General features: G+C 45.5%; 6 protein-coding genes across 6 annotated transcripts; 2 read left to right on the top strand and 4 right to left on the bottom strand.

Moving 5' to 3' along the window:
• Positions 1 to 23: 23 nt before the first annotated feature.
• I203_105855 (uncharacterized protein) lies at positions 24 to 6,485 on the bottom strand (the record flags this gene model as incomplete). The annotated part of the gene is made up of 12 exons (XM_019145006.1): positions 24 to 158; positions 249 to 484; positions 561 to 651; positions 723 to 859; positions 926 to 1,325; positions 1,379 to 1,497; positions 1,550 to 1,708; positions 1,769 to 5,348; positions 5,403 to 5,459; positions 5,511 to 5,571; positions 5,627 to 6,233; positions 6,287 to 6,485. The coding sequence occupies 12 exons, from the start codon at positions 6,483 to 6,485 to the stop codon at positions 24 to 26; spliced, it is 5,781 nt and encodes a 1,926-aa protein (XP_019006341.1).
• Positions 6,486 to 7,007: 522 nt separating this feature from the next.
• Positions 7,008 to 7,715, top strand: I203_105854 (histone H2A.Z; the record flags this gene model as incomplete). Its single annotated transcript, XM_019145005.1, has 5 exons — positions 7,008 to 7,103; positions 7,175 to 7,197; positions 7,269 to 7,375; positions 7,446 to 7,582; positions 7,659 to 7,715. 5 exons carry the CDS (start codon positions 7,008 to 7,010, stop codon positions 7,713 to 7,715), a joined length of 420 nt encoding a protein of 139 aa, XP_019006340.1.
• Positions 7,716 to 7,992: 277 nt separating this feature from the next.
• On the bottom strand, positions 7,993 to 9,520 carry I203_105853 (uncharacterized protein; the record flags this gene model as incomplete). The annotated part of the gene is made up of 7 exons (XM_065517848.1): positions 7,993 to 8,144; positions 8,221 to 8,611; positions 8,691 to 8,922; positions 8,980 to 9,163; positions 9,229 to 9,250; positions 9,318 to 9,388; positions 9,457 to 9,520. The coding sequence occupies 7 exons, from the start codon at positions 9,518 to 9,520 to the stop codon at positions 7,993 to 7,995; spliced, it is 1,116 nt and encodes a 371-aa protein (XP_065373152.1).
• Positions 9,521 to 9,801: 281 nt separating this feature from the next.
• On the top strand, positions 9,802 to 11,391 carry I203_105852 (uncharacterized protein; the record flags this gene model as incomplete). Its single annotated transcript, XM_019145003.1, has 6 exons — positions 9,802 to 9,849; positions 9,908 to 9,950; positions 10,018 to 10,102; positions 10,180 to 10,301; positions 10,409 to 10,503; positions 10,585 to 11,391. The coding sequence occupies 6 exons, from the start codon at positions 9,802 to 9,804 to the stop codon at positions 11,389 to 11,391; spliced, it is 1,200 nt and encodes a 399-aa protein (XP_019006338.1).
• A 599-nt stretch (positions 11,392 to 11,990) lies between these two features.
• I203_105851 (uncharacterized protein) lies at positions 11,991 to 13,458 on the bottom strand (the record flags this gene model as incomplete). The annotated part of the gene is made up of 2 exons (XM_019145002.1): positions 11,991 to 13,002; positions 13,055 to 13,458. 2 exons carry the CDS (start codon positions 13,456 to 13,458, stop codon positions 11,991 to 11,993), a joined length of 1,416 nt encoding a protein of 471 aa, XP_019006337.1.
• A 6,385-nt stretch (positions 13,459 to 19,843) lies between these two features.
• I203_105850 (OPT family small oligopeptide transporter) lies at positions 19,844 to 22,975 on the bottom strand (the record flags this gene model as incomplete). The annotated part of the gene is made up of 12 exons (XM_019145001.1): positions 19,844 to 20,037; positions 20,106 to 20,192; positions 20,255 to 20,372; positions 20,444 to 20,625; positions 20,694 to 20,766; positions 20,836 to 20,981; positions 21,043 to 21,506; positions 21,575 to 21,759; positions 21,844 to 22,416; positions 22,485 to 22,561; positions 22,624 to 22,680; positions 22,732 to 22,975. 12 exons carry the CDS (start codon positions 22,973 to 22,975, stop codon positions 19,844 to 19,846), a joined length of 2,400 nt encoding a protein of 799 aa, XP_019006336.1.
• Between the last annotated feature and the right edge of the window lie 251 nt (positions 22,976 to 23,226).

Raw genomic sequence — 23,226 nt, 5'->3', positions numbered from 1 at the left:
CATTACATGTACCTCTAACCCGCTCAATCCTCTTCCATACTTGATCCTGAACCAGTCAATCCAGCCGTTAACTCTTTCAATCTTCTAACTAACATTCCATAATACGCATCATTCCCTTTACTTGACGTCGTAGTCGCTAATCTTCTTAATTCGAGATTCTGCGAGCGGATGCGCCAAGTGTCAGCTCAACGTCTATCACCCGCCTCCTGCGCCCCGAGCGTGACACCCATGTTCAAAATGGCACTCACGACCTCCATATCATCCAACCTTACTAGAGTACCTTTTAGACTTGCTGCGACTCTCTCTAACATTCTCATCGTGCCTGCACCTGAACGCGAAGCCTCCAACTGCGCCTGAGAGCTGACAAATGACCCAAGAGAAGCTGAGAGGTTGTTGGGTCGAACAGGCTCTATCGCACCTCTAACGTCGTTTGCGTAGAATAACAGATGTCGCCAGATGAGAAGTAAGAGCGATTCGATCATATCTGCATCGTGCCAACATATCAGCATGACACCCGCACGTGGGCAGTGGAGCAGCTGAGAGTAGCCAGTAGCACATACTGAATATCGTTTGACTCTTCGTCACGAAAGCAGCTTTGATTATATCTTCTGTCAGAGGTTCGTCACCTATCATATCGGGAGTGCGTAATTTCTGATTTGATCAAAGCAAAACATATCGTGAGCGTCTAGTCTTCTGATTCGTCAAGACGATGGTTTACATACCTGAACATCCTCGTCCTCCAATTCACCGCCATCCAGTATCCTATCTAGGATAGTCTCATACTGGTTCGAAATCTCTTGTACGTGCTCTGCGAGATCAGACAAGAAATTCACAGCCATATGTAATGATGGAGCAGAAGCTATATCACAATGATGCAATAAATCAATATATTTCATTCTTGTCACATGACGAGAGAAGCACTTACCTATATATTTCGAGCTTGCACCATTACTCCTCTGAGCACCAGTGACCAGAACAGGATTGCCATTTCCACTCTTCATGCCAGAAGTAGCTGCGACAAGGTACGACAGGAACACCTGGTTGAGTAAGAGGACCTCATTTTCGAGTTGGGAATTATCGTCGTCAAGTTCATCTATCCAACTATCTCTATCGAAAAACCTGGCTGCGGTTGCCAAAGTAGCTAAGTGGAATGCACCGAATCCGGTAGATGAAAGGATATCTTCCGAAGGGACCTTATGAACTACCATGCACAAGATCGATACTATCAATCGACATTCTTCGATACTTGTCGAAGTCATGTTTTGGTGGGTTTCTCGAAGTAGACCGAGTATCGATTCACGATGAGCGTTGAGGAAGCTCAGAGCCTAAATTTGGAGTGAGCCGGATCTTCACGGATGACGCACAATGGGCAACTTACATGTCCTGCACCTGATCTAGCAGATCGATGTAGGCTAGATAAGACTCTGGCCAAAAGTTGTAAAGAGCAAATGAGGACTCGATGCTGTCTTGCTGTAATTTCTGTGGCAGCAGCTTCATCTAAATCATCCCATCAGCGTTGTCGTTGGGTACTTGCGAATCATAAACTTACCCACAACCTCTTCACCGATTTGGATATTTATGAAACCACAAGTAGCGAAGATTTCAAACAACCCCGCATCTAACAATTCCTCTGCACCTTTTCTCGTGGAAGCAAAAGCGACCAGGAAAGCAATCTTAGCCTCGAAAACCCAATAAGCATGCATGTTTTCTGTGATTCATGCGCACAGTCAGCATAATACACTAATATTCAAGATATTTTTGTACTTACCATGTTCAGGCGATAGGCATTCCTGTAACGACAATTCCCGTTCTTTTATACTTCTGACGAACAAAGGTAAGTATCCATTGGAGCTGAGAGGTGAGATGATATGTCGATCTCGTTCGTTCGAGCAGATCGATATGATACCATTTAACAAGGCGAAACATTCGGTCTTCCATACTTCCCTATCATCCATAGCATCGCGGCATAAGATCGGTAAGAGTCTTTCTTTCCTAGCTGCGAATACCGTCAATGTTGGTCGTTGGATGGTTGATGTTGGTAAACCACCCGACAAAGTTTCATTAGAGACTACAGATCGATCATCTGGAATATTGTAAGAGGAGTTATTGACGAGTTGGAGGTATTGGGTGATGGAAGCGTATAAGTTTCCTCGAGCAGTTTCGGTCGATCCAGGTCTGACGGCTGCATCTATGATTCTAGCTAATGTAGCTGATAATCGATCAATAGGAAGATTGACACCTTCGAACTCAACTAGAATGTTGATGAGCGTTGTCATGGTGACCAGTACAGACTCGCATAACAAGTCCAATACTCCAGGAGCGAGATCACCTTCGAGTCGCAAGAGCAGAGCATCGATCAAGTCGAAGAGAACCACTTCTTGCTGTTCTTCAGCGACGTTCTTGAACAACATCGCGAGTGACACCTTCAAGATCTCATTCCATGAAGTTAAAAAGTTTCCTTTGGCGATCGAAATATCCGTTTCTCTGTTCTTGCTGGCTAGTCGTCTGATTACATATTCCGCTTCGGCAGCCATCGATTTGGTAGACGCAGAGGTGACGGCACCTTGTCTCTCTAATTGTCGACGGAAAGCCTTCAAGCCTTTTTCTAAAGCCTCAAGATCCCACCAGTCGGCATCTACCCGTTTATACTGATCAAAGTCGAAACCACCGTAAAATTCAAGGTTTCGATTTTCCTCTTCAACACCTTCGGACCACTGTATATCTATCGAAGATAGCAGATCGATGATAAGAGCTGGGCTTTGGCTGACCAGTTCATCTTGGTCCAAATCTTCCTCCTCGGTAGTTCCTCGGAACAGCGTCTGGGCAATGTGATTGGCAGATGCACCATGACCTTCATAGGTGAATGTTTCAAGAGCAGCTGCAGACAAGATCCAACGCTGGAACTCGAGATAGGCGATGAGAGTTTCAGAGGTTGTGGGAGTTTCTTCGTCAAATGTTCTAGCGGTACCAGTAGGTTGACTAGCTTCGGGACATTGCCTAGGGAAAGAAGCGAGTTGTCGGGCGGAGAAGCCAGTGACTGACATGGTATATGATAGAGTGGATCTGCCGGTGAGGGGATGAGCGAACAGTTGATATATCAATTGAGCACTCTTTGCAGCGAGTATAGGATGAATGTTGATCATAGTCTCTCCCACTGGACCGCTCAGTTCGGCACCTTCGCATAGCTGTCGAAGGATAACATGCAAACATGATTCTCCTTCTTGCAAAGCGAAGTCGCGATGACGGAAGTTGTAGCCGAGGAGGAAGTGGGCAACGTTCGGGCTGGTGATATCGGCTGTGGTACCTTCTACCAGTATGTCAAGGATATTTGAACGGATCACCACAGGTAATGAAGTGAGAGATTGGATGTCACCATGCAAAGCAATGTTCTCCACCGCAGGGATATCTTCAATGTCCGCATCCTCTGCTTCTAGTCTTCTGCAAAAACCCTGAGCTATGCGTATCGAATCGTCTGAAGCATCGATGATCCCTGCTAGTCGATTCACTGAAGAGGTGTATTCCCCTCGGAAAACGTCACTTCGGCTGAACACGGGTGATTGAGCTAATGCAGCTAGTATTTTGACACTAAGATAGGAGATTGCAGAATCATCGTCTCCCACTAGTAAAGCGATCGCGTTGATATTGCTGAGATGAGCGAGCAGATGATTGTCGAGACTCTGTAAGCCAAAGGGTCGTTTGAAAGGATTATTGGGGTTTCGAGTTGGATCGGCAAGAGTCAGAAGAAGCACATCGACGAATACTAGTTGTATATCATGTACTCGATGGTATATTCGGAGCATACGAAGGAGTACGTCATTCACTATCGTAGGTCGAGGAGAAGGGGTTGCGGAAGCGTTGTCAAGGACTGATGCGAAGACGGCGAATACGTTTGCATCGGACAGAAGTCGGAGCAAGACGATGAACCCAGGTTCTTCTGCCAATGTTGAAGCTATTTGACCGATTGCACGACTATTATTGGCTGGATTCAACAGTTCTCCCATGTTGAAGGATAGCAAAGCTTTCTCGAAGAAAGCCGATAAGGAATCGATCACTTGCCATCTTTCGCTATCTCGAGCGTATCGTCGGATCTTTAGAGTGAGGAGTATTCCATCTAGAATATAGAATGTACCTCGGCGCAGGGTGTTCATCAACCGACCACGTGATGGTGTAGGTAAATCGGAAGCAGCTGGATCGGGAAGTAAGGAAGTGAGGAAGTCGATGTATGCTCGACTAAGAGGATAAGAGCTGGCATCTTGCTCAGAATACTCCATCTTAGCGAGCCAGCCGACCGGAGGGGGTATCTTGGCACCATCGAGATGACGAGTGTCCAAGCCAGGATCACGGAAAGTGATCTTCTCGTAGTACTCGACCGCTTTGCTAAGAACATCGTCATCAATAGGATCACCCGTACGTTTGCAGAACGCAGTGATAGCGCCTAGAATGGTGGCCTTGAGTTCAAATGGGAGATTTTCGCAATTGAGGAAGTCGAAGAGCGTCTGGACGGGATGAGGCTTGGCTTGTAGGAGTGCGCCTCGAGCGGCAGGAGACCAGCGCACGACAGTCGTCAGAACTTTAGTCCAGCCACTGCAAATTTGCGCTTCATCGTGAGGCATGGGATCGAGTGAGGTGTTTCGGGTGGTCTTGATTGGCTCGAAGATGTGAGGCATGATATCGATGTAATGTTGGTAGAATTTGAACAAGGCCGTCCATGGTAGACGAGTATCTGTCATCTTCTCGTATGATTTTGCTGAACATGATGGGCCAGTCGAAATAGCTGCGAGCATTTCCCAGAACGCTGGACCAGGGAAACCACCACGGGTGTCGAGGACGGTACCAAGGAAAGTTGAGTTATCCCACAGGTCCTCGGCACTATCAGGAGGGAGCGATTTGTAGATGATAGCCACGAGGGCGAGGAAGCCTTGATAGTTTGCGGGTGGAGGGGTCGATTGAAATCGTCGAACAGCGGCATCCTCTTCCTTGTTGCGCAAAGTTCTAAGAAACTGCTTTCTACCAGCAAGCAGATCGACCAAGTCTCGCAGCTGTTCGAACAGGAAGGTATCGTTACTTGAGTCAGATGCGATTGCTACTTTCACCAAAGCATCCAGATTCGCTTCTTTGACTTGGTCTGGTTCTTCTAATCCTCTTTCTCGGCGAATGGCAAGGACAAGATCGTACGTGAACTGGAAAGATTCCCCATTAACAGCTTCTAACAAGAAAAGTTCCATTTGATGGGCATCGATACCGGTCTGAACAACGCTAGGATCGTGTCGAAGGCAAGAGAGGTAGAATAGAGACCAAGCGATTTTGACTGTCTCTCGAAGTTTCGGTATCGACCATTGGTCTTGGATCTGGAAAATCGTTGGTGAACATGTGTCTAAAGTGGTCAATAGAACGAGGCTCACCGTCAAGCTGGAAGCGATTTTGAGAAATTTGATATCGTGACACCAGTCTTCGGCGACCTGATGGCAATGTAAGCTACACCTTCTACATGATCATGGACATGCACTCACATCATAACGGGGATCAGAAGCGTCAATGGCTTCAAGAGGTTTCCAAGCGGCGAAAAGAGAGCTTTGCATTGCAGAGTCAGGGTCGAAAGATCTGCGAATGGCTTGGGATGACTCACCTGACTACCATAAGTGCTAATCCATCCGCTCTTTCACACTTCTTCAACCATTTCAGTATTCTTACCACCTGACCTCTTCCTAAATGACCACTTTCCGCAATGATCGCCAATATACTACTCATCTTATTCTGTTCAGCTCGTAAAGCTTCGACTCTAAACTTGAGGAGATCGTAATCTGCCCCTCCGGCAGAACCGGATCTTAGCAAATTATCAATCTTACTCTGAATCTGATCTAGCTGAACTACTATCTGATCGACCAATGCTCCTTCGCCTTTCCCCTGACCCAATGAGACTCTAGTATTCAAGAGTTCCAATACCCAGTCTCTGAGCGATTCGAATGCTCCTCCTATCTCAACATCGGGTGATAGTACCGTACGGAGTAGTTCCCGGAGAAAATCGAGCATATCGGTTTCCCATCGATGTAAGAGGTATACTGCTACCTCAGGTGTTGATCTAGAAGGATACTGGAATCGCTGTTCTTCAGCTTGTGAAGCGAGAACAGCAGATAGAAGTTGAGAAAGGGATGATGCGTTTGAAATGGTATTGGTGGTTGTGAGGAGATCACCAGTGATGTGTACTGATGTACCTGATGATAACTGTATGGGGTCTATCATACTGTCAGGTACCCAATCATTGTTCGAATTCGGAGACAGAACTTACTTTTCTCAATATACTGTTTATCCGCATCGTTCTGTCCTGGCAATTGGGTGAGATGTAATAGCCACGGTTGAGCCTCTTCCAGCTTGCCATATAATTTCCTCAACGTTGATGTAGTGGGCTGGGTGATCACTCTACCGAGGAGATGCTGAAGATCGCTGAAGAGGGAAGAATCCCATTCGACGAGAGGAGGGGATGACATGGTGGGGCGTGAACGAAGAGGCTGGAATGAAGGGAGTATGACGGACGCTCTCCTTGGGTGATTCAGGGATGAGAAGAGGATGAGAGCGTCTTCTGGGTATATTGCTGATGAGCCAAAGTGGAAGAATCGAATATCTTATTGTCAGCTTGACGTGAATTGAGAGGACGGAGAAGTGAAGAAGTGATTGCATTTCAACCTGTGCCACGTGGAACCATGTGACAACCATGTGGTTTCCCTGCGTATGACTCTTGTAAAGGGAGGTGCATATAAATGATGTGGTCTCAGTGGGATCACGTGATATTTGCCGCTGTGTATCAGTGAGTTGTGATTGTGATTGTGAATGAATTCCCGGCGTAAACAAATCCATTTCGACATTACCCATTACACCCATGACACCCTACACCATTACCCCATACTATCATACTCACTATACTACTATACTATCCACCGTACATCATCATCATCTCATCGTCACCCTAATAACGCACGTACACATACACATACACCCACACTTCACTCACAATGTCAACGAAACCTACAGGTGGAAAAGGCGGTAAATCAAAGACCTCGTCAGAGACCAAGACACTTACTACCAGATCGTCCAAGGCAGGTTTACAGGTAGGTCATCTCTCTTCCTCCCATCGTCACAAACGCGTGCAAGTACTAACATCGTTGCCCTTCCTTTTCAGTTCCCCGTCGGTCGTATCCACAGGTACGTTACCAGTCCCAACCCTCATTTCTTGTACCCCTCTGATATGTCGTTACCTCTTATCACCACTATAGATTTCTACGAAATAAGAATGCCAACAATGTCCGAATCGGTGCCAAAGCTGCCGTCTACGTAGCAGCCATTATGGAATACTTGACCGCAGAAGTATTGGAACTTGCAGGTGAGTTGACCACACCTTCTTTCTTTCCTCGACGCGTTCATTGTTCACTAACATGATTGGAATGAAATAGGTAACGCCGCAAAGGATCTTAGAGTGAAGAGAATCACACCAAGACATTTACAATTGGCAATCAGGGGTGATGAGGAACTTGATCTTTTGATCAGGGCTACTATCGCAGGTGGTGGTGTATTGCCACATATCCACAAGGTGAGCCTTTGTTTTCTCCCCTTTCCACTCTTCATCCGATTCCTGGCTGACTCATGAGCTCACACTTGTTCAACAGTCCCTCGTCGCTAAACAAGGTGTATCAAAGAAACTCAAACCCACACCTGCTGCTTAATCTCTTTTCCTTCATCTCTGATTATATATCTATTTTCTATCCTTCATGTGTGATTGTTATTACCATATTATATGATTATGATTTGGCGATAAATTGTAATTTCTTCCTTTCTTCGTATTCGTATTCGATTCGCTCTTTTCTTTTTTCAAGATAGACCCGAATAAGGGGTTGTCAATCTGATGCAGAATGCAAATTATACCAACTGGCATAGCTTGATGGTTCCCACCTTGCAAGTTGACTTTTGAATAGCAAGCACCCATCCCGATGGGAGATCACCTCAGTTCATCTTGTCGACTCTAACTGCTAATTCGCGTAACCTCTTCCAAACATCCTCGTCATTCCACCTTTCACCATCTTCATGTACAGTCAAAGTTGGTAATCCTCTTTGCTCGATGGTGAATGAGGCGGCCGTAGCAGCGTATATAGAAGCTATGAGTATGTTATAACCATTATCAACTCAAGACACATGTACACCATCTTATGGTTGATGTTTTGAATGACTTACCTATCTTCATATCTCCTTGGGAGATCAATAATCCAGCTAACAATCCACCCAAGAACGAATTCCCTCCTCCGGTCGGATCAACCACTTTATCTTGATCAGCCTCTCCGTAATATGCTGGTACCCATCCTTTCCAACCATCAGAGAAAGTGTATGAACCTAATTCACCACAGCGAACTATAATCGCTGGTACGTTGACTTCCGACCTGTCAGTCATCCCTTGCGATAGTAATTGATGGAACTTTTGTACTGCTTCTTCAGCAAGTTCCATTATTGATGATTTTGTCGGAGGTATACCCAAAATAGACTGTAGTTCTAACAAGTTTGGACTTATCACGGTGAATGAACGTGATAGTGATAATATATCATCGAGCTCAGACGGTACGCAAGATGACTAAATGCAGATAGATCAAATCAGCTCAACCAGATAAGATGAAATGGACAACATCATTTAAAGAGGCAGAATGACTCACGGGCATAGGTTCCCAAATCAATTTCCCATTCCATCCTCTTCCAATCCCATCAATCCCATTCTCACGTATATCCCTCATCTCATCTACGATCAACTTTGCTCGAGCGGTATTACATACAACATGTATGTATTCCGGTAAGTTCGGTGTGGCGAACGGTGAAGGAGGTAGGATGAGATCATGAGGGAGGAGGTTCAATTGTGGTGAAAGATATTTGAATGATTGATGCCCTTGTCTAAGTAGCAAATGTATCAGTATTATTGTTCGTGCTGCTCTCGAGGATATAACCCACCCTATCTTCCCACCTGAATAAATATTCAAGGCCCTAGTAGTCTTCCCTTTCCTCGGTCTGAACCAAAACATCTCTTTGTCATAACCTTTCAAGATGATTGTGAATTTTGAAGGGAAATCATCACCTTTATCAACGATTAGGCCACATTGAGAGGGAGGTAAGAACATCCTTGAAGAGATCATTGCTTTACATCTAGACCAGATCAGTATTACCCTTGAGTAGCTTCTGTATAATGGCTATTGTACATACCGAATACACCACCTCCTCCTATCTTCCAAATCGTTACAATCATAATCAGTTTCGAGGATTAACATATCCGCTTCAAGTATTGCACTTACCGATTCTTCCTCTGTCATTGTTTCATTGCCATCTTGATCTCTTAGAGCATAGTGATCAATGATAAGCATCCCTATATCGCAAATACATGATCCATCAGGGTTTTGATCTCGACTTGAGCTTCTTTGAGCCTTCACTTACCCAGTGTCGTCACCCGCCCTTTCGAAGCTAGGAACTCCTCGGTAGGAGGAGATAAGTAGTCCATGGTCATGATCAGAGAGGAAGACGAGGTAGCTCTCTCCGAGCTCAGTCAGTATATTGTTGGACAAGCATACAATTTCCTTCGACAGAGGAATTGACGAGTTACAGAAGTATGCTTCCCGATGATAAGCTAAGTGGTGTAGATTCACCCTCCACCGGACATGTCCAGGACAAAGTTGCAAAGTTGAACAATCCAAACTTTCTTCTCTCTTCTTTTTCTTATCCGACCTTCATTTATGCATCGATACTCTCAAATTGTAAGACAAGAGGGAGAGGGAAGAAAGAATGTCGGTCAAAGTGGATATCGGAAAATCGGATCAATCTCGAACAGACGTACGTCCACATCTCCCCCAAGTGACCTGAAATTCTGTTGTTGACAATGATGTTTTAGGGGAACACATCATTCAAAAAAGGTAGATGGTCCGAAGCTATAGGTGAGTCACATAATTCATTTTTTTCACTTTGGATGATCTGATCTGATGATCTACAATCTACGTACAGGTCATTATACCAATGCGATCATATATAACCCTACCAACCCCGTAAATTACTCTAATCGTGCTCAGGCTTCTCTCAAAATCGACAAGTAAGCAAACTTCATCGTCATTATATAAATGATTCAATTCAGAAGATCTGATCTAATGGTGGGTATGACAATTTCAGATATCAAGATGCAGAAAGGGACTGTACGACCTGTCTTTCACTCGAACGGAACAACATCAAAGCTTTGTACAGGAGGGGTTTGGCTAGGAAAGGTTTAGGAAAGTTGGATGAAGCTATTGAAGGTAGGTCCAGCTTCCATGTTGTCAACATACTAAGCACTATATGTATTATTTTGATCTTGTGTACCCATATACTGATAAATTGACTTGTGCACATGTCAACTACTTAGATTTGCAACAGATATTGAAAATCGACAAAACCAACGAAACTGTCAAAAGCGAGTTGGAGGAGTTATTGGATACACAGCGGAATAATGAAATTAAGGTATGAATTTAGTGATGATCATTCTTCACTGCATAACAAAACTTGAAAGTTGAATTCTGACTGTCTGATGAAAATGAATAGAAATCCAAATCTCGTAGACCGATAACCCCACCACCTGTCAACTCAACGACATCGAAATCGACAGAAGCAAGTATAGAGGAAATTGCCGATCAAACTGATTCGATCGATCTTTCTTCTTCTTCTTCTTCCTCCTCAAAGCCTAAAGTGAACGTACCTGATACACCGAAAGAACAAAACCCGCCTAATACAATCACATCATCATCCTTTGCTTCGCTCAAACAAGCTAGGGAAGGTAAGAAGAAAGCTTTTGTGAAAGGTACGAATGTCTCACCTTCATCAGGATCATTGAATGACAAGTCCTCAACATCATCCATACGTACACCTACACCGTCAAGCAAATCAATGTCTCACACCGACGTACACCTCAATTCTTCATCCCAACCACAGAATCTTCCCGCCGTCACTTATCCTCTAGCAGAAGAGACACTATCCCTACCTACAGATATAGATATCAACTCCACTTCGCCCGGAGCAGGTCTGATATTCCTCCGACACTTGTCTTCCTCCCCTACGACTACCAGTGTCAAACACAATTGGCAATTGATATCCTTGTATTCATCAGAAGTTTTGTATAGAATCTTGATTAATCTCTTGGAACCCGATAATCTGGGATTGATCTTGATAGCCCTAGAATACGGCTTGGAGTTGGACCAAGAGCAAGGTGGGAAGGAGAGGGTAAAAGGGTTGTTGGATGGTCTGAAAAAATCAAAAAGGTGGAAGATGAATTCTAGTATGTTAAGTCACCAGGAGAGAACGGTAGGTGAAAAGGTCTGGAGGGAGTGCGGTGGTGAAGGTGGATTGATGTAGTACTATATATATAACATAGTATAGATCTTATGTATAGATCGGAATGAATAATTATTATATATTGTAATTTCCCCTTCTTATGCTTGTGATGATCATGAAAGGCTTGACGAGGACAAATACTGCTAGTAGTTCATCGCAAAATGGTGAGAAACATGTTTTATACCCAGGATACATGTGTTGATTTTACTTCCTTTCAAATGAGTTCAAAGAATGAAAATAATAAAGTAATGAAAAGAAGAAGAAAGAAAAACTTCCTAAGTCCTACTTGACTTCTAACAAAAACAACCACTTCATCAAAAAAGAGAAAAAAGATCTAGATAATCTATTTTTTGTGTCACACGCCCTAATCATCGATCGTACTTCCCCTTCACTGCTTTGTGAATCGTCCTAAGATATAGATAAAAATTATATGTACAAGATTTATATATTTGTTTACTTTTTGGTCACTTTTCGTTCAATCATTGTTACTTCCACTTTAGTTCAACACAAGACAAATTGAGTTATCGTCATGCTTGATGAACACCTAAAATCCAATGTTCAACCAACGATGAGTACTGTTATTGTGTTTTCCTATATATCATCGAATGAAACTCTTGATTTTACTCACCCTTTGAACCTTCTGATCCACCGTTCCCTGATCCATCCTCCGACAAACTCGATACACTCGCTCTATGACCCGATGGATTTCTAGAATGAGGTTGTGATATCGGTTGACCATATCCATAAGGTGGCATACCATTATGGTGATGTCCGTATCCTCCTCCTCCTCCATAAGCGGCTATACCGGGTGGACCACCCATCCTCGTCGACATACTTGAAGGATCGACGACACCTTGTCCAAGCATATCGTGCGGAGGTGACCTTCGTCTACTTCCATTCATGCTTCCCGGCGAGGGTGGTCGTCGGCCGTAATCGTCATGGGTCTGACTTAGCGGTGTGGAAGTCTGAGTTCGAGGTGGATAACCATTGGCCATTGGATTTCCACCATATCCGGGTGTGAGCACACCATAGGAGGATTCCCTAGAATGGGTCTGGAAGTTGCTCTGCATAGGACTGTACATGTGTTGACCATGTTCCGACGCTAGACCAGGAGAGTATAGTCCATGATGTGGGTGTGCACCGTAAGGTGACGGGATCCCTCCAGCAGGTCCATATCGGTAGGGCTGTTGGTGTACTCCGGGATAAGCGGTGTAAGGTGAAGTGTAAGGTTGAGAGAAGAAAGGTTGTTGGTGCGCTGGGGGCATTGAGCCTACACTGGAATGTCCAGAGGAATGACCATTGACGGGTGAAGGGACTCGACTGGAAGCGGCTGATTGGGATTGAGCGAGACTGACACCAGGTGGGGGGATGGGATAAGCAGGATAGCCATGTTGAGGGTCGTACATGTATGGCGCGTAGGGAGCTGGACCTTGACTTGTGGGGGTAGCATAAGGTGAAGGGAGGTGTCCACCGCTGGCAGTGGAGGAAGGTGTACCACCGGCAGAACCTTTGGATTTTCGAGATGCACGGGAGGAAGATTTCAAACCGGCAGCTTCCATAGCAGCGTTGACGGCGGCTCGAGCAGCTGAGCCAGAGCCACGACGTAAAGTGGGTGAAAGATGGGTTCGATAGCTGCGATGTTCAGGGTCAGTATAGGATTGGATAACAATGTTTGAAAACCCACTGTTGTTGCAAGTTATCCTGCCTACTAGTCTTCGTCTCACAACCTGGGAAAGGACACTTGAAAGCTTTTACACCGGTATGAATTCTATGATGTCTCTGCAGATGACCTCCTGTCGTGAATCCCCTATTACAGATTGGACAGACGTGTGGTTTCGTCTTTCCTTCGGCTGGTCCAGTCGCTCCGTTCTTTCCTTTCGACGACGCGACGGGGCCTGGCGAGTCGTTGACTGATGACTCGTCGGTCTTTATCGAGGTGATTGACGTGTCTCCTGGACCATAGGGCGAGTCATGTAATGAGGGTGGATGAGACATGTGAGAAGGGGTGGAAGTGAGAGGGTTGGAGTGCTGGTTATATCCTGGCGGTGGGAGGTGGGGAGGAAGGTGAGGGGAAGTCTCAGCTGACATGGTGGCTAAGCATGGGCGGTGGTATCAGCAATGCATAGGTAAGAAGTCAAGATGGTTCAGATGGTCGTTGATATGCAGGTAGACATGTATGTGTGAATGGTCACGATAAAAGAGAGAAGAATGCTCACTGTATGGATGTAAATGAGATGAATTTTGAAATAAATTTGAGGATTTTCAATGTGTCAGGTAGAGTCAAAAGTGTGTTTTAAGGGTTTTATGACCGAATGTCGAATGGCACTATGATTCTCCCTTACAAGCTTGTTCTTTATTCTTCTTTATCTTTTTTTTCCCTTTTATTGAATGCTGAATGCAGGAGATGACGGAAGTATCGTATGCTTGACCAGATTCAATTTTACTATTCACAAAAATTTCACTTGGACTTGTGCTATATTCGGTATGACGGTGGCCGATATGTAAGATATCCGTTGTCGTTGTCGTGTCAGATGATGAAAAGTCGGGAATGGCCGTGATGGAGATGATGATGGTGATGATGCTATGTGAGTGCGCAGTATACAATAGACGTATATGTACACTAAGATGAAAATCCAGAGAGAGCGAACAAAGCTGAATCAATGAGAACAAGAAGTCAGGTCGGTCTGGAATGATGATTGTGGTAGATTGTTTTTGTAGTATTGATCGAAAGGAAGGATGTGGTGATTCGAGGGTGTTTTGCACAAGCCAAGGGTCGTTGTGTGTTGGCAGCATAGGTTGGTACCAATTGTCATCATGGGGTTTATTGAGTCCGAGCAGTGGATGATTATTCAAGGGGAAGCGCACAGAGGAAACAACAGGGTTGCGGTTTGGGTTATGAGCAATTTCCGAGCCGAACAGTCGATAGTAGAGTATGGGCAGGAGCAGGAGCAGGTAGACGGGTTGAGTTGGTGAAGAGTACCATTGCCAAGTCAGCGTTCGTTCAACACGGCTTGTAACGGAATCCAAGAAGTCTGGCCAAGAGCCCAAAATTCTCAAAAAAAAAAAATGGACAGTGATGAGAAACACGTTGGCGTCAACCGAGCGAAAGCACTTTGTGGCGTACCAGACTGTACTGTAACATCCACATGGATACACAAGCAAAACCCAATGATCACCATCAAATGGTCTCATAAACCATCAACGAATACGAGTGGAAGTAAACCGTTCATCACCCCAGAAATCCGGCCGGCGGAGGGCGGAGATTTAGGTGAATATCACAGCGCGTGTATGAGAAAGATCTGTGTGAGTGGGGGAAGAGGAGACAACGATGAGGGATGAAAGGATGTTTCCAAGCTTTGATGGTGAGGCGCACGGGGCAATGATTTTTAATTGACAGAAAAGAAAACATGCGGATCAGGTCCGAACGAACGGACAAGCGTGGTTTTGACTTTGCAAAGGATGGTCAGGTAGAGGAACGTGTTAAGATGAGACAATGAGACGCTGATCATACGAGTGAACGTGAAGTGTGGTAAGGTGGGGTGAAAGGAACTGAGGATTCGAAAAGATCGTCGCGATAGGGTAAAAAGGTAGGATCGTCTTTGGCCCTGCCCTCATTCCTCAGCAAGGGGTGGGATGAGATGGGTGTAGAGGAGGTATCGCAAGTGGGAGCTAAAGCCCAACAACCAGAACGTCGACTCACCAGAGTCAATCGTGTACGTATACAATCAAGTTCTACTCGTTTCTCCTCGACTTGAGATACTGACAACGTGGAAATGGGATGCTCCAACACAACTGATCCAAGATTGTTTACAGTATGCAGCTTGCTTGACTTTTCGAGCGTTGTTGAGTCGTATTCGTGCAATGCTGCAGAGTATCCACTTGATCTCGTCTACTGCTTGTGTCGGGGTGATGTGCTATGGTTTGTAACTAGGAAGATCCTATGTTCTACTGTACGAGTAGTTTGCCTTTCCAACTTTTTTTGAACGATCCAAAGAAAAGGAATGAAATGATAATGATGAAAGAAACAGGGTAGGGGTCTTTTGCGTTTGAAGTATGTCGAGAAATCAAGGGCAAAGAAAAGGGTTTTTTGTCTTTTCCTCTGAGGGGGGAGTTTGATAGGTGTTTTTTTTTTCTTCTCTTGAAACAATGAGGTGGCCTTTTTTTGTTTTATTGCTTTATTTGGTGAAAATGATACAAACAAAAGCAAGGTATGGTAATCGAAGACAATCGTAAGAATACGTATACGTGGTTCCACTTTACATCCGCATCACGCATGTCTCACTGTATCGTCCAACTGACCAATAAGCGCTTGAGGATCACTTGATTCCCAATCATTGGGTTATATAGGGAACAAGACTCCAAACCCTTACATCCCTTGGAAGAAATTTCTTCTAAACCACGTCCTATGTCATCATATGTCGTGCCTTGGTTTGCTGTACCACGAGGAAATTCGATCTTAAGACTGGATCGGGCATCATTTAACACCTGTATTTCACCCGCGTTGGGATATCGTTGTCGTTGAGACACCGAAGCACTACATATGGCAACTTGCAGTTCTACGCAGCTACTGCTTCACTCTATGATGCAATTGCAAAGGCATCATGGTCTCGGATTGTCTTACAGCTCCCGCGTCTCTGCTCAAGCAAACTGTACACCACAAAAGAGTAACAGGGAAACACCACGGACATGCGGTAACGTTTCTCTCCGACACCCTTTACCCTAAAAAGTATCCCCCAAAAGGTGAAGCCCTGAGAGATTTTCGGGTGATTGTGAAAGAAAGGATCAAGGGGAATGACAAGAGAAAGGCCGATATGCTTTTTTGACTTTTGACCCGAGAGAGGGCAAGTGCGGGTGCATGTAATCGTGTAAAAGTGGTAGTGTCTTTTTTTTCATTCTTCTTTGTCTTTTCCCAAATTCCCCCACCACGTTGATTTCCTCACAAGCACACAGGCCCAAAGCGGCTCACCCGGTGATCACCCCAGGACGGTCGTTTGCCAACGTTTGTACGCCGGCATGACCCGCAATGAATGGTTGACCATCTCGGAACTCACCGTCACAGCGTAACCCTGTTCGGCGTGGCTTCCCATCGTCTCCACCGTCAATTGTCCCTCCACCGTCCTCTCTTTTCACTCTCACCGTAAACATGCACCAAAGTGGCCACTGACTATACTAATCCGTCGCTGCCATAGGGTCTGGTCGTGTCGTGCATCGTGGTGTCAGTAGCCCTTGTGTTGTTTGCATCGTCGTGTGGTGTGTTCGCAGTGCTACCCGCGGTGGCAGCAGCGGTCGTGGTCGTGGTGGGAATTGTAATGGTAGGTAGTAACAGTAAAGTGATGCGGGCCGTGGTGATCGTGGTGATCGTAGTAGTAACCGCACTGATGGTTGCTCCTCCTCCACCAACCGACAACGGCCCAATGCACCACCTCTCTGGTCTGTCTCTGTCTTTGGTGTTCCCCGCTTGTTCTCTTTCCACCCTCTGTGGTCTCCTCTCCGGTGGTCGCTCTCGCTCCCACCCTCTCTTACCTCCCCTGTGCCCATCTTTAAAACTGGTTAAACTGCCTTTTAGACAACCTGTTTTGGCTTAGTTGGCTACGTATAATACTATATTAAGTCCAACGACTTATCTACCAATATGTCTCAACATAAAGATACTTGTGCAGTACATTGAGGGTTCTGTTCTTACACTCCCCAAGCTCGCTTCCGAGCACGAGGAGAGTCAAGCAATCGACAAGCGATCATACGGATACTGTAGTCAGTATTCCACAAAATCAAAGTAGCGGCACAAGCCTTGCTGGAACAGCACTGGCTGGCCTACAGCCTGCGAATGCCTGCGAATTGCTTCCAGTGGATACTGTCCGTACGCTCAGACAGCAAGAAGCCTCGATCTAGTCAGGCTAAAGTAGATTAAAGGCATATCAAGGTGGCAGGGTGGGAAAAGGCGGCCCCAGGAAGGAATGCTGCATGGCATCGTCATTTCAGCTTCGGTCCCCATAGAAACTGGTGTACATGTTAATCAGATACATATAAGCTGACTTGATCTTGGCATGCACGCAACCGGAGATCCATCATCGAATTTCTGGGTTCACAAACCATTGGAGTCAATTCCGAATGGACAGTGCATCCGAGTGGCACATTCAGACGAGCATGCAAGACTTGAGGTGTATGTACATGTCGATTAGGCGTTTGAAAAGGCCCACGGTACATACAGTCCAACAGATATGCTCACAAGACTGCTCCTTGTGCTTGCTACAGGGTGTTCAGCTCTACTACATATGAGAGTCGACTCAGCTGCAGGAGTGACACAAATCAAGGACAGAGAGAGCATTGTCCGCTTTGCCAATCGCATTATCACTGTCCGTTATTATGCGGGGTGAATTCGGCTCGAGTGGTATTCATTATCCTCTTATACAAGAGTGCAGTCCCAACTTCATTCTCTCATCTAGACATTGCTGTTTGACATTGACAGCCTATGCTTCGTACTGCAAACGACACGGTGACAGAGCATCGTACAGAACACGTATCAGGGGTTCAAGAGAGTATTGAAAAACCAAACAAGAATGTCAAAGCAATATTTGACACTCTCGAGCCCTTGATACACCGAACAAGGAAAGCAGGCGCCAAAGCCACTTGAAAGAGTTCCGACGAAACGATACATTGACTACTGTAGTCGAAACTTGGGGCTTACGAAGGAAAGGATGGAAAACGCTGAGACGATTCAGTCCGAACAGGCACAGGTCTCAGCTTGAGAGATGTATGTCAGGTATCAATGATGCAGAGGAAGCGCCTGTCACTTTTTCACTACAGTGTCAGATGGCTGCAGCACAACTTTTGGTGGTGGTCAGGCAGCGGATGGATCAACAGCCCCATGAGCGACAAGAACAGATGAGAAGGCTCACCCGCGAGAGCGCCGTCGCGCTCAACCGCAGTACCTTGACGGTAAAGGGCAGCTTGACGATCGTAGGCTTGTCAATGATACAGTACACTTTACGGTGACCATTATAGTAGTGTCAGGTAGCTGTCATCACCATCTCAGGTAGTCAGCACCGCAGCCCCAGATAGATTTTTTACGATGAGCGTAGCCTGATAGCCAGCCCAGGTAATCATCGCACACATCATCAGCTCCCTATACCACATTTCCTGCACAACAACACCACCACCAAATTGTTTTCCCCCTATCTTTCCCTTTACCCTATTTTGCGCTGTTTACGCTTCGGCCACCACCTCCACGCTCACTCACTACCAGCAATGGGCCGGCATCAGCGAGTGACTGTTCCATTTCATGACGGTATGCTGTACAGTATGCTTTGGACATACGAGTCGTTTTCTGGCTGTCGCCGCACTGCCACCTCCCTATACTGATACAACTTTCCTTTCATTTACACATGCTGTTTCTCCACCCCTGAGCTATCTATTCTTTGCCCAGGACATCCACTCTACCATTGATTTTTTTCTCGCCCCGCTGCTCATTCCCTCCCAGTGCGCTGCTATATAGATTATCGCAATCTGACGAGATTGACGTCGCATCAAGGACAACGCTTCTGAGATATATAGCCCAACAGGTTTCACCACCACAGAATACCCAAGTTCGTATAGTATTATTACAACTCATTTGGTGTTATATGCATAAAGTGACCTCTGAAGTCACCGAATCGAACTGAGATATGTTTTGCCCCTCAGGGAAGCGCTCTGCCTTTGGGCTTTCGTATGCATAAGGACGGCAGGAGTCGGACCTACAGTACATTGCTCGGGACGATTTTACAGGCAAAAGTACAAGAACAACTGCAGGCTGCCGGGCCATCTTGGACTTGGGTGTCTGAAACGCACTGCCTTTTCGCAGGACCAGAAGCCTATAGGCCATAGTTGTCCACCCGCTCACGTATGCTATCGACCCATTTCCCGGGAGTACAATCCACCATTGAAGAGCTTGGTGAGGCCGTCTGCGAGGTGTACGATTGCACAATTTGGATTCCGGAAAGATGAACAACTGCATTTTCATCATGGAAGAGTGGGACAGGGCGAGTGGCAAAGCGAGAGAGAACAGAGACAGAGCAGTGGAAGCGAGGTGGGTGGACACAAGAGACATTGGTGTTATAATAACAGCCTACAAGCGGGGGTATGGGGCTGCAACCCCCATGTGGAAAGCATCCATGCAGAGCGGGGGGTAAGGGGGGTGGCAACCCCCCACTGATTAAAAAGAAGCGCACCCTCTGTACGACAACAACGTGTGAATAAAGGAACACGGGGTCGGTCAACGTCCATCTGTCAACACTAACAGTCGCATTCCAAAGCATGGTTGCGGTCATGTGGTAATCAATACTTTGTTTGGCAGCAGGTTGAATGACCTGAACGCCTGAGTTTTATCATGTGTCATCTGCAACTAAATTTGGAACTCGCACGTTACTCTCTGCCTATCAACAACAAATCATGTCACGACGTGCGCAGTCCGATCCTTGTGTTGTTAGAGATAAACCATCTAAAATTCACCTACTCCAGGACCGAAATGGGTTCCCGTTGGTACGCTCAACCACGGTGTACCCTTCGCGTCCATCGTGTTCGACCCGACGGTGTTACCCCACCAGACAAGCTTGATACCGTTATAACTCAACGCGAAGAAGATGATGATTGTGGCTAGAGCTGTACCGGTGTCCATCGCTGCTTGTGTGAGGTCTTCATGTGAGGTTGTACATTGGTCAGCAAACTGACAACTGACTGTAGCAATGATGACCGAAACTTACAGTTGTATCTCTTCCACCAATCGAATGCCCTTTTCCTGATAAGGTAGTTGAATATGAATCCGAAGATGAACCATAAAGAGTATTGGGCTGAACACATTCAAGTCAGAGGCTCGTCGCGACTAGCCTTTTGACTGTTTGTCAAGACTCACTGGTAGTTGCAGGAGGGATATTACCAGCAGCGTTGAAGAAAATAGGTACGTTGATATATTTGATCCAGCTATTAGGGTATCTTCGGTATAACGACCAGACCAGTACAGTGACCACGGGCTATGTGTTATTTCGTCAATCTTTGATCTTCGACAGTATATAAATAGAGCTCAAAATGAGACTTGACTCACTCCGATCAGGAAGAAATACATCAAAGCGTTATACGTTTGACCGCTCTGGAACATCCTCTGAGGACCAATGGTACCCCAGATGATCGATGCGTTGTAGACTACTTTAGCACCTGCGCATGTAAATCGGTTCTTGTTGGTTGGAGAACACAAGTCCTCGATATGACCAATCATCCATCGGAGGACTGCGAAAATCATCCACTAATTAAAAAGTGTTCCAATAGGATTTGAGATAGTAACAACGTCAACGCACCTCCTGTTTGTACCGCTGCTGCCAAGACAGTAGAGTATATCTGGGCGAAAAACAGAGTACGAGGAGGGATTTTCTACAAACAAACCAATTTTATTCAACACATAATTCCAGTCTCTCTCGGCAAACGGGTATCTACACATACCATGTATTGACCTAGCTTCAAATCTTGGCCAAAGTCCATACCATGTTTGACGGTATTATACCCATACATCTTGACCATCATGTTAGCAATGGGTTTACCAGGCCAGATATATCCTGCGATCAACTCGGTAATGATATTCAAGAAGACTAACAAAGTCGCCCACACATAATCAGCTATGCGTCTCACTCGTATGAGTTTTCCACTTACTACGTTGATTGGTAGTTCCTTCCAATATACCTTCAGGTATAATCAAAGTTACACCCATTCCAAAACAAATCACTATGAATCCCCAGACGGGCAATCCCGTATCCCAATATCTAGTGACGAAAATACCCAATCCGAGAATGACAGCAGTTAAAACTCCATACCACCAATCTGGAACTTCTTTATATGAAGCCATCAATCTTTTATGTATATCTTCACCACCGTGTTTAGCATCTTTGAATTTTGCCCAAATTTCTTTTCCATTATACAATACTGTGTATACCACTACGGCCGTGACGGCAGCAAAGGATAAACCGTATGTGAGGGAATACGACATGCTAACGTACATCGGGGAGTATTCTTTGTATTTCTCTAATTCGAAATCGAGCGTGACTTTGTTGACTACTCGAGAGACATTGTATGTTTTGCCTTGATTATCGAATGTGCTACTTGATAATAATGGAAGGCTATATACAAGTCGTCATTAGCGCTCTTCATTCTACAGGTAGATATGTAAGGATAGAGGTGCACTTACTGTGCACTCTGCCAGACGTTGGTATAGTACAAGATTGGAGATAAGAACAGGTAAAAGATAACGATGGTGGCAAACGCATTACAGGAGATGTAGAATGGAGTGGTAAGTGGAGAAGCAGGTGAGAAAGCATAGGTGATTTGAGTCCAATCGAAACTGATAGGTAATAGACCTAGACCGGAGCTCATCTATATATACGTGACGAATCATGACCACAATCAGCTTCAATTACTGTAGATTTTGGTAGTGAGAAAGCACGAGGTACCACTTACGCCGAAAATCGCATTGACTTTTTGATTGTTGGGTGCGATCCAAGTTATAAATGCAAAAGTACTCAAAGAGGTCCAAATGTAGTCAGGGAACCAATACCACGCGGAAGCGCCCAGTGTCAAATAGATGAAATATCTGTAACGGGTGATTGTCCATCCGTTGGCAGGTGAATGATCTTGCTTTTCGTGTAATGCTCTTAAGAGCACTGTTGAAGGGAGGGATGAGGGCCAGATGAGCGCAGCAGGGTAGACCAACCATCGTCTAGATAAGCCGGCTAGACCAAAACCGAGTGCTTGGGTGGTAAGAAGGTACAAGAACGAGAATCCAGCTCCATAATCACGATTCCAGTAAACAGGGCTGGTGATCGCGACGAGTGATCCCATGGCATAAGCGGTTCCACCAGTCAAATTCACACAAATCGCAATCAAGCTATGCTCCTTGATGCTCCATCTTCCAGGATTAACGTCAAAAGTGAGTGGCCCAAGAGGTACTCTCCATCGAGGAAGCTTCTCCCAAGCTTTTCCGATGGGGTGGACCAATAATTGAGCGACGACATAGCCCAGAGAGAGGGATGGCTGATGAAACGACGTATTTTTCGTCAGTAGGTGCTCTTTGAGTATCCATGCACCTGAATCTCACTCACATATCGTAACCCAAAGAACTGATTGACCCCCGAAAAGAGAATGACGAAAACCGTGACGAGAATCCAGGCTCTGACGGCTGTAGAAACGATCACCAGTCAGTGCCACATCCGCCACTTTCCAAAGGATGCCTATGCTTACTGTTACATGGTAATGTCGGATCATCCCAATTGGGCACACAAGCTGCTACTTCGGGGACTACACAAGGTGTCAGTAACAACACATGACCATAAGTGCAGGATGACTCACATGGCGATTGATCCCCTTCTACAGCTACGGTGAACGCTTTATCAGGTGTGAGTTCCTCTTTCTCTAGAATTGCCACGTTCGCAGAGTTGCTATCTTCTCCAGTTGAAGCTTTTTCTAAATCTCGCTCTTTCTCTTTATAGTCTTCTCCCGGTGAAGGCGGTGTGAAAGGTTCCTCAAGCGGAACCGGCTCGAGATCGGCATTGGTGGTCGAACCACGACTCAATCGTTGGTTTATACCTGACATCTTGTCGTAGCGCTGACAAGGATTACTTCAGGGAGCATAACATATGTGAGAGGGAATGAATATGGGAGCAATTCATACGATGTACCTAAATATATATCTTCTCACGTCCGGATATTCTCATCAGTATAAAATGGGAATTGGACAAGGAGATAACAATCAAAAAAGAGCGTAATCATTAGCAACATGTACGCCATCGATAAGACCACTCGGACTTTACCACGTTACTGTACCTGTTATCACATAATCGATAG

This window comes from Kwoniella mangroviensis, assembly GCF_000507465.2.
Source record: "Kwoniella mangroviensis CBS 8507 chromosome 1 map unlocalized Ctg02, whole genome shotgun sequence".
NCBI lineage: Eukaryota > Fungi > Basidiomycota > Tremellomycetes > Tremellales > Cryptococcaceae > Kwoniella > Kwoniella mangrovensis.
This window is presented reverse-complemented; position numbering and strand designations above follow the sequence as displayed.